The sequence below is a fragment of the Crocodylus porosus genome, unplaced genomic scaffold, assembly GCF_001723895.1.
Source record: "Crocodylus porosus isolate Cpor-Errol unplaced genomic scaffold, CroPor_comp1, whole genome shotgun sequence".
NCBI classification, from domain to species: domain Eukaryota; kingdom Metazoa; phylum Chordata; order Crocodylia; family Crocodylidae; genus Crocodylus; species Crocodylus porosus.
The window spans coordinates 95,898,751-95,911,915 of record NW_017728943.1 but is presented as its reverse complement, the minus strand read 5'-3'; the positions used below and the strand labels follow the sequence as shown (position 1 = coordinate 95,911,915).

At 45.0% G+C, this 13,165-nt stretch overlaps 1 protein-coding gene across 1 annotated transcript in view; it reads left to right on the top strand.

The window, feature by feature from the left end:
• The window catches only part of RYR2 (ryanodine receptor 2), an 810,210-nt gene that overhangs the window by 384,208 nt on the left and 412,837 nt on the right, over window positions 1–13,165 (top strand). Inside the window, exons 14-16 of the mRNA XM_019549810.1 lie at window positions 3,956–4,077; window positions 8,488–8,671; window positions 11,523–11,658. Coding sequence (XP_019405355.1) covers window positions 3,956–4,077; window positions 8,488–8,671; window positions 11,523–11,658 — 442 coding nt within the window. The remainder of the gene's footprint in view (window positions 1–3,955; window positions 4,078–8,487; window positions 8,672–11,522; window positions 11,659–13,165) is intronic.

Below are 13,165 nucleotides of genomic sequence, written 5' to 3'. Positions count from 1 at the left end.
AAATTGGATGCTTATCTTGCTGGGATCCTATGACCCCAGCTGACTTCCTGCCCTTTGGGCAGGGGGCTGGACTCGATGAGGTCCCTTCCAGCCCTAATGTCTATGAAATCTATGAAATCTGTGACCTGGCTGGGATTGCTCTGAGCCATATCACTGATGCCCACATGGATAACGAGCATAGGGTCAGATAATCTTTGGGATCCTCTCTGCTATGTCCCAGATGCAGGTCCCCAGGAAGTAGCCTGGCTCCTAGGCTAGGGGGTCAGGGCAGCAGATTGTCCCCTCAGTTCCCCTCAGGAGTGGGGGGTATCCCACAATGACCACTCTGCATTTTGTCTTAGGGAGAGTAGGGATGGGTGATCCTCCCTTGCCTGCAGAAGCTGGCATCTCTGCAGGCTGTACTGGGGCTGCAAGAGGTTTGTACCTGTTTCAAAGCCCCAGAGGGGAGGGGACCTTGGTGCAGCAGGTCTAGGGGTCCTGGACCACCTTGTTCCAATCCCCTGGCTGGACAGTATGGGAAATCCCCGAGTGATCCCTTGTCCTGGAAGGTGGCCTTTGTCTAACCTCTGCCTCTAGGGGGTGAAAGGCCTGGCAGTAGGAGTCTATCTCCCACTCACCATCCCTGATGGCATGCAGTCTCTGGACTGTGGCCTGGAGCTCCTCTATCTGATGCCTCACAGACTCCAAAGTGGAGCCAACCTTGCAAGGGGAGGTGGCCATGCTCCTGGTCCCATAAGCCTGGAAACATGCCAGGCAGTCCCTGCAGCTGAGAGTCAGAGGTTCCATCTGCGTGGAGCCTGGAACCAGGGATTCCATCTGGGTGGAGGCCTCTGACGTGCCAGAGGGGGACCCTTGGGGTGTGGTATGTGCCCATCCACATTGTACTGCTGGTGGCCTGGCTACTGATGGGAGTACCTTTCCTGGGGCTCACTGGCAGGGCCTTGGGCCCTCCTGCACAAACTCCTGCACTAACTTGTGCTTTGGGTGCATAAGCATGCTTTTTTGCATGTCCTGTTCATGAGGTTCTTCTTGCATGGCTCCCTGTGGGGCTGGGAAAAGTAGGAGCCAGGGGGGTGGGCGTGACCCTCCTCAGCTCCACTCAGCTGCCTCCCTGCTGGGCTGCGTCCCTCTGACCTGCTTACCTGCAGGCAGGCTGGGGCTTGTTGGGGGTCCTGGGGTCTTTTGGGAGGGGTTCCTGAGCTCACGGGGGCACAATGGACTTTCACCTGTGTGTGTTACACTGGAGCCAGGACCCAAGTGTTGCAGGGCCCTTTTTAAACTGTGCACATGTGCAAAAGAGCCTGCTGGTGCCGTGCCACTCTGGAGGAGCTAGGGGGGTCCCTTTCCCCACCGAACAAGGGGATAGATAAGTGCTCCCCGGTCTTATGTGCCAGTGGCCCAGAAATGTGGGTCCCTGGGAGGCTGGGCCAGGTAGGAGCCGGGGGGTGTGATCCTCCTCAGCTCCATTCAGTTGCCTTGCTGCTGGGCTGTGCCCCTCCCACAACGTGCCTCTGCTTACCTGTGGGCAGGCTGGGATTGTTGGGGATCCTGAGGTCTCTTGGGAGGGTCCCTGAACTCATGGGAGTGCAATGGGATTTCACCCATGTGTTGCACCAGAGCCAGGACCTAAGTGTGGCTTTTGATGTTGCTGGGCCCTTTTTAAACTGCGCACATAAACCAGAAAGGTATCAAGCCAGTCTTCAGTCACCGCTTTAAAATGTGCATGCTATAGGACAGGGGTGGCCAATCTGTGGCATATATGTCATAGTTTCGTAGTTTGTTGGGTCAGAAGGGACCTGAGCAGATCATCAGGTCCGACCCCTTGCCTTGGCAGGAAAAAGTACTGGGGTCAAATGACCCCAGCGAAGTGTTCATCTAGCCTCCTCTTAAAGACCCCCAGGGTAGAAGCCAACACCACTTCTCTTGGAAGTTGGTTCCAGATCCTAGCCGCCCTGATAGTGAAGTAGCACCTCATGATGTCTAGTCTGAATCTAATTTGTGACCGTTCTTTCTAGTCACTCCTGGTAGTACTCGGGGGAACAGGGACTCCCCCAATGCCTGCTGGTCCCCTCTGACTAGTTTGTAACAGGTCACTAGATCCCCCCTCAACCTTCTCTTTTGGAGGCTGTACAGGTTCAGGTCCTGTAGCCTCTCCTCGTAGGGCCTGCCCTGCTGCCCCCTGATCATGCGAGTGGCTCTCCTCTGGACCCTCTCCATGTTGTCCACATCCCTCTTGAAGTGTGGCACCCAGAACTGGATGCAATACTCCAGCTGCGGCCTGACCAGTGTCACATAGAGGGGGAGGGATCGCCTCCTCGGACCTGCTTGAGATGCATCTGTGGGTGCATGACAAGTTATGGTTGGCCTTCCTGACTGCATCCCCACACTGCCAGCCCATGTTCATTTTGGCATCTGTAGTGATTCCAAGATCCTTTTCTGCCTCTGCAGTGAGGAGAAGGGCACTGTAGGTACATACCCAGCCTGTAGGTATGCTGCTGGTTCTTCCTCCCCAGGTTCATCACCTTGCACTTGTCAGTGTTGAAACCCACCCTGTTCTCATCTGCCCACCCCTGTAACCTGGCCAGGTCTGATTGCAGCCTATTCCTTCTAGCGTGCCCACATCCCTCCACATCTTAGTGTCATCAGCAAATTTGAACAGGGTGCTTTTTACCCCCTCATCCAAGGCGCACTGATGAAGATGTTGAACAGTGAGGGCCCGAGGACTGAGCCCTGTGGGACCCCACTGCCCGCATCCCTCCAGGTTGAAAATGACCCATCCATCACCACGCTCTGGGTGCAGCCCTCAAGCCAGTTAACGACCCATTTGACTGTGTAGGTGTCAACATCGCAGTCCCCTAGTTTTTAATGAGAACAGGGTGAGAGACAGTGTCAAAGGCCTTCCTAAAGTCCAGAAAGACTATGTCCACTGCTACCCCTGCATCTAAAGATTTTGTGACCTGGTCATAGAAGGCCATCAGGCTGGTTTGACAGGACCTGCCTCTAATGAACCCATGTTGGTTGCCCCTAAGTATAATCTCCCCTGCTGGCCCCTTGTGGACATGCGCCAGGATAATTCTCTCAAAAAGCTTACCCAGGATTGAGGTAAGACTAACTGGCCTGTAGTTTCCTGGGTCCTCCTTCCTCCCTTTTTTGAAGATGGGAACCACGTTGTCTCTCTTCCAGTCCTCTGGCACCACACCAGAGCACCACGAGTGCTCGTAAAGCCATGCCAGGGGCCCCGCAATGACTTCTGCTAATTCCCTCAGCACTCTGGGGTGGAGATCGTCAGGACCAGCTGATTTAAATACGTCCAGTCCCTCCAGAAGTTCCCTGACTAGATCCTCAGTGACCTTACGCCTGGCTGCACCTCCCCTGTGGCCTGATGAGGTCCTGGTTGGGGGATCCCTGATTCGGTCCCTGCTCAGGAAAATGGAGGGAAAGAAATTGTTAAAAAGGTTAGCTTTGTCATCTGGTGTGACGACCAGATTTCCTAGTGTCTTGCAGGGGCCCCACATTACCCGGTATCTTCTTTTTGCCCCCTTTGTATTTAAAAAAGGACTTCTAGTTGTCCTTGATCCAGTTCCATCTTCACCCTGGCCTTTCTGACCACCCCCCTGCAGCCCTGCGCAACTGAGGTATGGTCCTCCCTGGTGATGGCCCCTCCCTTCCATTGGGTGTACGCCTCCCTTTTAGCTAGGAGACATTCCCGTATGCTTTTGGTGAGCCATGGGAGCTTTTGCGCCCTCTTGCTCCCTTTGATCCATGTTGGGATTACCTCCCTTTGGGCTTGGAGGGCCGTCTCCTTATAATTGGTACCTCAGAGAAAGACATGGAATTGGCAATCTAATTTTAATGAAATTGGGTTCGCTGTATTCATCTTTGCCATTTTTCTAATCCATTGCTTTTTCAGAGATATGGTGTAATTGTTTGAAAGACCTTTGTCTTGCCGTTACAGGCTATAATGCATCATGAAGGCCACATGGATGATGGATTGACATTGTCCAGATCTCAGCATGAAGAGTCCCGTACAGCAAGAGTTATCCGTAGTACAGTCTTCCTCTTCAACAGGTTTATAAGGTAAGTTTTTAATGCTGTTTTCTTCCTGTTTTGGCTTTCCTTGTGTTCTACCCAGTGATTATTTACAGTAAGAGACTTAGTCTAGAGAAAATATGGACAAGTATTTGTCAAACCAGAACTTTGCTGTAATTCTTTATCCGTAATCAGTGAAAGAGAATCTTGAGTGGATAGTCATTTTTTTTCCATTTTCTAATCTGCCTTTATTTTTAGCCTTGATTTAAATTAATAAAAATGCCATAAGAATTTTGTTTGAAACTAATTGTATAGAGAAATTTCATCTGCCAGAATTTTACCTATTGAGAGGTGCTTAATAGGCAAATAGCAATCTCTTAATTTCCTAACCATAGTTAAAATGTCATGATTAATATCAGAGATGGATGTATTTGCCAGGAAAATTAAATTCATTAATCAGTTGCTTAAAAGAATATAGATACTCTACAGTTGTTGTCCATGGACACAAATTACTGCAAGCGCCTTTTCTGTTTATGGATTATTGTCATTCTTGTTGTTATTTCTTCCACTCGTTAAGATTATGATCATGAAATATTGAGTTCCATTGCATTTTTGGTCAATATATTTTATATTGTTTGGCTTCATGCCAAACCTAAGTGATTTATTTGTAGTCAACAGGAAAGAGTAAATGTATTAGTTGTAACTAAATATAATCTCTAGCTTTTTGTTAATTTGCTGCCCTAAACTGAGCCCTTAAAACTCTTTGTGAAGATGTGAAGGAAATATTTTAGATGTAGTATATAGATGTTCACTTAATTCTTATGTCTCCACTTATTTTTCCCTTCCTCTTTCATTAGAACTCCAGTTCAAGTTTTCTCCCCCTCCTCTTTTGAACATACAGCTGGGGTTATTGACCTCTCTTGGTCTCTAGGCCCTTCTTCCCCTCTCCAGGCTATGAACTCCCTTCATTTGAAGGGTCTTCGTGGTCCTGTCTGCCCTCCTGTCTTCCCCTAGTATTAGGGCAGGAGTTTTCTATTACTTGACTCCTCCTTTTCCTTCTTAGTATAGCGGGAACATCCTTCTTTGGGATGTCCTCTACTTCATGTCTTCAGGGTAGGAAGTCTGCATTGATGTTCTGTCTCCCTGAACAGTACTCATAGAGAAATAGTATGGGTGCAAGCATAGGGGGCCTATCCATGTACATTGAGGCTGTAATTACAACATGCTGGAGGAGAGGCTATGGGACCTGAACCTGTTCAGCCTCCACAAGAGAAGGCTGAGGTGGTATCTGATGGCCTGTTACAAACTAGACCAGCAGGCATTGGGGGAGTCCCTGTTCCCCCGAGCACTTCCAGGAGTGACCAGGAATAATGGACAGAAGCTGGCAAAGGGTAGATTTAGGCTAGATATCAGGAGGCGCTACTTCACTGTCAGGGCAGCTAGGATCTGGAACCAACTTCCAAGAGAAGTGGTGTTGGCACCTACCCTGAGGGTTTTTAAGAGGAGGCTAGATGAACACTTTGCTGGAGTCGTTTGACCCCACTACTCTTTCCTGCTATGGCAGGGGATTGGACTCGATGATCTGCTCAGGTCCCTTCTGACCCTAGAAACTATGAAACTAAGTCACTGATGAAGGTGTTGAACAGTGCGGGTCCAAGGACCGAGCCCTGCGGAACCCCACTGCCCACATCCCTCCAGGTCGAAAATGATCCATCCACGACCACTCTCTGGGTGCGACCCTCTAGCCAGCTGGGGACCCGTTTGACTGTGAAGGTGTCAACACGATAGTCTCTAGTTTCTTAATGAGAACGGGGTAAGAGAGAGTGTCGAAGGCCTTCTGAAAGTCCAGAAAGACTATGTCCACTGCTACCCCTGCATCTAAGGATTTTGTGATCTGGTCATAGAAGGCCAGCAGGTTGGACTAACAGGACCTGCCTCTAATGAACCCATGTTGGTTGCCCCTAAGCATAATCTCCCCTGCTGGCCCTCGTGGACATGTGCCAGAATAATTGCCTCAAAAAGCTTACCCAGGATTGAGGTAAGACTAACTGGCCTATAGTTTCCTGGGTCCTCCTTCTTCCCCTTTTTGAAGATGGGAACCACATTGTCCCTCTTCCAGTCCTCTGGCACCACACCAGAGCACCACGAGTGCTCATAAAGCCATGCCAGGGATCCCACAATGACCTCAGTTAATTCCTTCAGTACTCTAGGGTGGAGATCATCCAGACCAGCTGATTTGAATACATCCAGTCCCTCCAGAAGTTCCCTAACTAGTTCCTCACTAACCCTTGGCCTAGGTGCACTTCCCTTGGGCTGTAAGGGGGGCCCCAAAGGGAGGTGGCTGTTCCAGTCCTTGCTCAGGAAAATGGAGGCAAAGAAATCATTAAATATGTTAGCTTTGTCATCTGGTGTGACGACCAAATTTCCCTAGCATGTCCTGCAGGGGCCCCACATTACACAGAACCTTATTTTTGCCCCCTATATAATTAATTGAATCTGCTGGAGCATAGCAATTACTGTTTTCCAGCAGACTCCAACATCATGTATCCCACACTGAACAATGGCAGCGGGGGTGCTTTAAGTAAAGCTCATCACGCGTTCAGTTAATGTGCCCCTGCCACCATTTTTCAGCGTGGGGACGTGAATACACGTGACACTCTGAGTGCTTTAGCTGGAGTGGATCTTGAAGCCACTCTAATTAAAGCCCCCCCCACCTCCTGGAGCCATATGTATAAATGCCTTAGTGTCCATCTCTTCAGTTTTGCATTGTCGTTTTTCATGGACTGCAACGAACATAAAAGGGCATGATCCATGATTAAGGTGAATCTTCAGCCTAACTAATAATATCGGAACATCTCTATCACTCGTTGGTGAGATGTTCTTTCTCAAAGGTGGAATATGCTTTTCTTGTGGGTGTAGTTTCTGGCTTATATAAGTAACGGGAAACTTCATTCCCTCTTTCCTTTGACATTCATTTTTAATGCCATATTTCATGTATCAGCCTGTACAATACGCGGTTGATTGAAGTCTGCGGTATAAAACACTGTGGAGTGGCATAAGGCTTCTCTGGCCTTCCGGAAGGCCTATTTTGCTTTACTTCTTTAGGTTCACTAGATTGGGAGTTGGAGGCTGGGGGGATGCTGGCTAGTCCACAAGTGGTGGGGAACGGATGAGGGCGTGGGGGTCTAAAAATAGTCCTGTGCCAAGGGGTGGGTAGGAGAAGTGCAGCCCTAGGACTGAGACCAGTGGCTGGCTTTTTCCACCCCTGGGACTGTGCTGGGAATTGTACAGAAGTTTGATTCATCAGATCTAACTTAGATCAATCTGACCTGAGTGCATGTTGATCCAGGTCTATCTTAGACAGGGTTCTGACATTTTTAGACTGGTCTATGTACGTCAAATTTCTGCACAGTTTGCACTTAAATCCATGCAATTAGCAATCTCAGTGTAAGGTCCATACCTGGGCAAACTAAGTAAGATCGGATGACCATTTTTAACATTATCTAACCTCCCCCTAAGCCCCATGAATGTCTGTACTTAGCCACTTTTCTGTACAGGGAAGTAAATAGATTAAGTACTATTAATTAGCACTCTCCAAACAGGGTTTTCATTCTATTTATTTAAATAAAATAAGGAACTCTAGCAAAACTGTTTTATCTAAACACATAGTTAATTGATTCCTGTTCAATAAGCGGCCTAGCCATGCATCGGTCTTTACTGTGAGAGCATTCTGGCTGCAGTGGAACTGCTCACATGATTGGGTATTTTTTCAGGCATATTGGGTATTTTTTCAGGCATATTGGTGAATCAAGTCTTTAGAGCCACATAGAAAGTGAAGAGATGAGTCTAATAAGATACAATCTCACTCTTGCTGAAATCAGTGGTTTTCTATGGGAGAAACAACATGGGCATTGTAAGTCAGGCATGTACATGTTCCACGTATATTTAAATATTGAGTTATCTATTCTCATCAAAAAACCTTTTTATTCTTCAGTGGTTCCTATTCTTTCTGTGCCTACAGAGATTAATAATTTCAGAAATGTTTTACAGTTCTAGTTCCTCATTAGAGGGAGAAATGCAGGATGATGCGATGAGCAGGTTTACAAGTTAGTCTTCCTTTGTTTTGCCCCTTGCTTTTTGTCCCTTGCTTTTCTTTCATTACCCCAAATATGGGGGAAGACCAAAGAGGGTCTTTTATGGGTATTTCAAGAAGTATAGTAAAACTAATATCTGTCTCCTTTACTAGTTCCTTTTTCCAGTGCCTCTGGCTTATAGTAAGGGGAAGAAGTACTGAAAGGACACTGACATTAAGCTTGATGACAGAGGCTATTGAAAATGCATTTAGACTCTTGAAGGGACATCACCTTTTTTTAACCTTCAGTCAGGAACCCAGATTTTCTTTTAAAATATTAATTTTTTTATAACAAAATTACTAATTTTCAAGGCTCTTAATTTTAGGGGCCTTGATGCTCTCAGCAAGAAAGCAAAGTCTTCCACGGTTGACTTGCCTATTGAGTCAGTCAGCCTAAGCCTTCAGGACCTGATTGGCTACTTTCACCCACCTGATGAGCATTTAGAGCATGAAGACAAACAAAACAGGCTAAGAGCACTGAAAAATCGACAGAATCTCTTTCAGGAAGAGGTAATTTTTTTTTTCTTTCTCATATACTTCCACTGTTATGTGTATGCTAATAGTTTTTTTATGAGCTTTGATTTTTCCAGTGATTTTAAGCTATATAGCTTGGTGGATATAGTAGATATTACATGAGAAACTCTATTATTCTAAATATCTAGGCCCAGATCCTATTCCACATCTCAGGTGTCTAAGTTCTCTTTTGTAGTTCAGAAAAGTAGGCATCTCACTTCAGAATACAATCCTATTGCACCTAGGGTGATTTGTACTTGTTTCATTTTGTGGATGAGAAACTATATATGAATCTGGATGGCAATTCTGTTTTGCCAGGAGAGGCTGGTAGCTTTCTCATTCTTTCGCTGGATAGCTGTATGCACTTGGGTGATATCTGTTGCTTGCAGACATTAAAAAATAAAAGTGCTTTACCAGAAATAGAAGCACATTACTTCAACGTGGCACTGCAGCATTTATATAGATTTGGCACTTCAGTTGGGCTTTTTGGTGCTTTTAGCTAAAGCTGATTCAATCAGCTATTAGATAGAAGTGCCAAAAAAGCCTCACTAAAGCGCCCAATCTATACAGATGCTGCAGAGCCAGGCCTAATTAAGATGCTGACTTTTCTGGGCCTGTGCTGCACTTGTAGGTGGGAATACCTACCAACATATAGTGCAAACGATGTGTTATATTAGTCTAAAGGCAAAGGCTCATGATATACCATATAATTCATTGGGCTGGGACCTAGCAAGGTCAACAGCATTTCAAGCCATGGTGAACCCACAGCTCAGCACTGCTTAGTATGTGTGTGTACCCCAGATACCAACCCCCCCAAAAAAGGATCCACATGCTAATTAAGCCCCCACTCACAATTGGAACCAGGTGTTCTTGTCATAAGTCATGGGATCCTCCAAAAATATATATGCGGATGAGGTGCAGGGCAATCTGGTCCAGCTCTACTTCATGGCAGTCATGACCATGCTAATCATGTACAACAGGCTGAGAGAGGGGCAACAGAGGAATTCTGGGTAAACTCTTTGGGGCCCCCTTTGGTGATGTTTCCCAGACATTTGGGCTAGGGACAGACATTACACACAAACTGGTTTAAATGATTACAAACTGGTTTAAACCTGTAACAGACCAGATGTTTCATGCTCATAAACCAGTTTGAAAATGGCTGAAACCAGTTTGAGATAAACCTGATTGAATGTAGTATCAGACTTAACTGATTTGGGTCAAACTGGTTTATGCAATGTCTGTCCCAGACCCTTTCCCAGTTTAAGTGAGTCCCCCTGTATCCTGGCATTCTCTCTGGGCTGGGCACTCTGTTCCACAGAGGTCCTGCCCCTCTGCTCCCTGGCTGGAGCTCAGGCAGAGACTGCAGGTGTTTGCCTGGCTTCCCCCTGCTCCCCCAGCTCCCCTCACCACTACCTGCTCAAGCAGCATTTACCCTCTACTTAACACAGACCCCTCTCAGCATTAGCTAGCATACCACATTCTGGATGCAGTCTGTGCTGTGGGAGATGGAACAAAGGCAGACAGGAACATGTCAGCTTAGGGCTTTTTGGGGCTAATCAACTGGTAGCTGGTAATGTCCCTCCATTCCTTCCTTGTGAAAAGTTGTTTAAGAAGAGCTTGAAGTAATGAGAGGGATTTGTTTTGTTTGATGGGCTGATAAGTGCTCTGTTTTCAACTCCCTGTGTAACTCCCTGCTGTGTAACTCAATACTCTGTTATCCACAGCGGAGCGGGGAACCCCTCCCTAATCTTGCTGAGGCCTGGCCATGCCCTCCTTCTAGCACTGTGGAAGGGAAGGGAGGGCTGCTGTAGCACCCCCTAGCTTCTAGCCTGAGCCACGGCAGACATGTGTTTGCATTTCTTTAGTCCAGAGGGGATGTCTTTACAGTTACAAACTGGTTTAGCTTAGCCAGGTTAGGCTAACCTACAAAGATTGAATCATTTCAGGCTCAGGCTTTTTGGATGTCTGTCCTTAGCCTTAAAGCTGGTGAAGAAACAGGAATAATTGGAGATGGGAAATAGACTCTCAGTAAAGAAGTAAAAATGTATTTATTGTAGTAGCTCACCATGATTTGAGAAAGAGCCAGTGCTGAGGGGAACTGAATACAATGGGCACTGCAATATATCTTATTCTGAAAGGCTTCACTAACTTATGCTCGTGCTATATATGTTAGCTCAATATGTCCCATGCATTTTAATTATACTCAGGGTTGGCAGTTTAATCAACTTTATAGTTAGATCACATGTTGCTTTTGGCATCAGTGTAATGATAGACAATGTGTTTAGTGAGGTTTCCTTGTACGCAAATGTAAGTTGAGGGGGTTTTTCCCACATGTTGATTATGGGGGAAAAAACAGGCACTGGGCTAGCAGTCAGATTCTCAAAATTAGGACATCATATGTTCCTTTCAAGTATAATTCATATACATTGTACTAATAAATTCATCAGCTCAATCCTTCTTTAAAGAATTGTGTCAAGATTCAGGCATATATTTAAGCATTTGTATGTCAGTGAAGGAATAAGCAGTCCTTCATTGACGCCATTCATTTGCTTAGGATTAAGATACGTCCAGATACCTGAGACATATATCATGTTTTGGTGTGGAACTTAAGTATTTGTTTTACTCTGAGAGTCTCATATGATTAATATATTAAGAATCAAAGCACTAATTATATTCTTCATTATTTTTTAAATAACTTTTCCCTTAAAATTAGTGTTCTAATTGCATGCATACCTTCTGGTGTTTCACATATATTCCTTCTTTGTCAAAATCTTGTCCCTAGTCTTTATTGCACATCTTTGCATGTTAGGCATACCTTATTCTTTGACAATGTACCTTATCTTTCTAGGGTATGATCAACCTTGTCCTCGAATGTATTGATCGCTTACATGTTTACAGCAGTGCAGCTCACTTTGCTGATGTAGCTGGGAAGGAAGCAGGAGAGACCTGGAAATCTATTCTAAACTCTTTGTATGAGTTATTAGGTAAGATACATTGTGGGTGATGGGGTTTTGCTAAGTTAAAAATAACATTTTGTTGAAAAGAATATCTGAAATGAAAAAGTATTGACATTATGTAGATCCTCTGGTGCAAAAATACATTTATTGCTGTATAATGCAAGTACATAAAATAAAGTCACCATTTTAAATGAAGAATAATAGCATAACTCCCAATCTAAAGAAACTCAAAACAAATGAGTCTTAGATTCAAGAAACTGATCTACTTCTTTTCTTTTCAAAGTTACTTTCATAGTTGCAGTAGTGAGAGGCCTGAGGTTTTGGAGGCAAGCCTGAAACCTTACAAGAACTTGAGTCTTATGGCAGAAAACAGAACTCAAGTATATATGAAAAGCTGTCATTTCAGACTTTCCAATATTATACAATCATTAAGTTTTATAAGACCTTAGATGTTAAGTAGTGTAACACTTGGTCAATAATATGGAAATTGTAGTTATGCCAATAAAACATCATACACTAATTACCTATAACCTGTCTGCACTCAGAAGTTAAGCACTTGGAACTTAGGAAATGTTAGAAATGAGGTCATTCATACAAAATTAATGTGATCCATAAACGTGATACAGTCTTACAAGATCATGCACTATTTTTCTATAGGTTCCCTGCATCACGAATGTACCGAACTGATGGTGCTCAGTTATTAAGCAACTTTTCAAGATTTTTTCCCCTTGTTAATCAGTATGTGACCCTAAGTGTTATTTACCACAATATGGGGCGAAGACAGAGCTATTGATTTCTTCATTGACTTTGTCTTAGCAATTATCACAATATTGAGCATTTACAAATATTATTGAATATATCCTCATGACACTGATTGGAGATGAGGATATGAAAATAATCTGATTTTTATATATGAGAAGTTGAAGCACAGAAAGTTTCTCATACCCCTGCAGCTGTGAGACTGCAACTGTTGTGGTATCCCAGCCTTCAAGATTTGTGAAGCACCCCAGGAGCTGGGAGCCAGCATCCTGGAAACTCCCAGGCTCTAGGGTGCATATAGGCTTCTCCAGCTGGGAACTCCACTCAGCTGGCAGGTCTCCCAACCACAGGAGCCCCCAGACACATGTTCTATTAGTGGCGCGCTAGGAAGCAGCTACGGAGTTACTACAAATATTTTGTGGAATGACTTTGTAGCTTATTCTGCTTTTTAGCATGCTATTAATTGATTGAACATGTGGCCGGCTGATGACTTAAGGTATAATTAACTGGTTATTCAAGTCCTAAGAGTAACGTGTAGATGGGGCCTTAGAGAGATACGGCTATTATAGTTGGTCTATGATTTGGACTCCTTTTGCTTGCTTAGGTACAGCTGCATTTCCCTTAATGATTATCCTTTAAACACAAAATGAAGGTATCACCATCCAGTCAAGAATGAGGCAAGAGACAAATCTACCACCTTACCTTTTATTGTCACAACCCAGAAGCATAAGAACAAATATTTATTCCTATGCCCATCTAACTCTTCACAACAGTA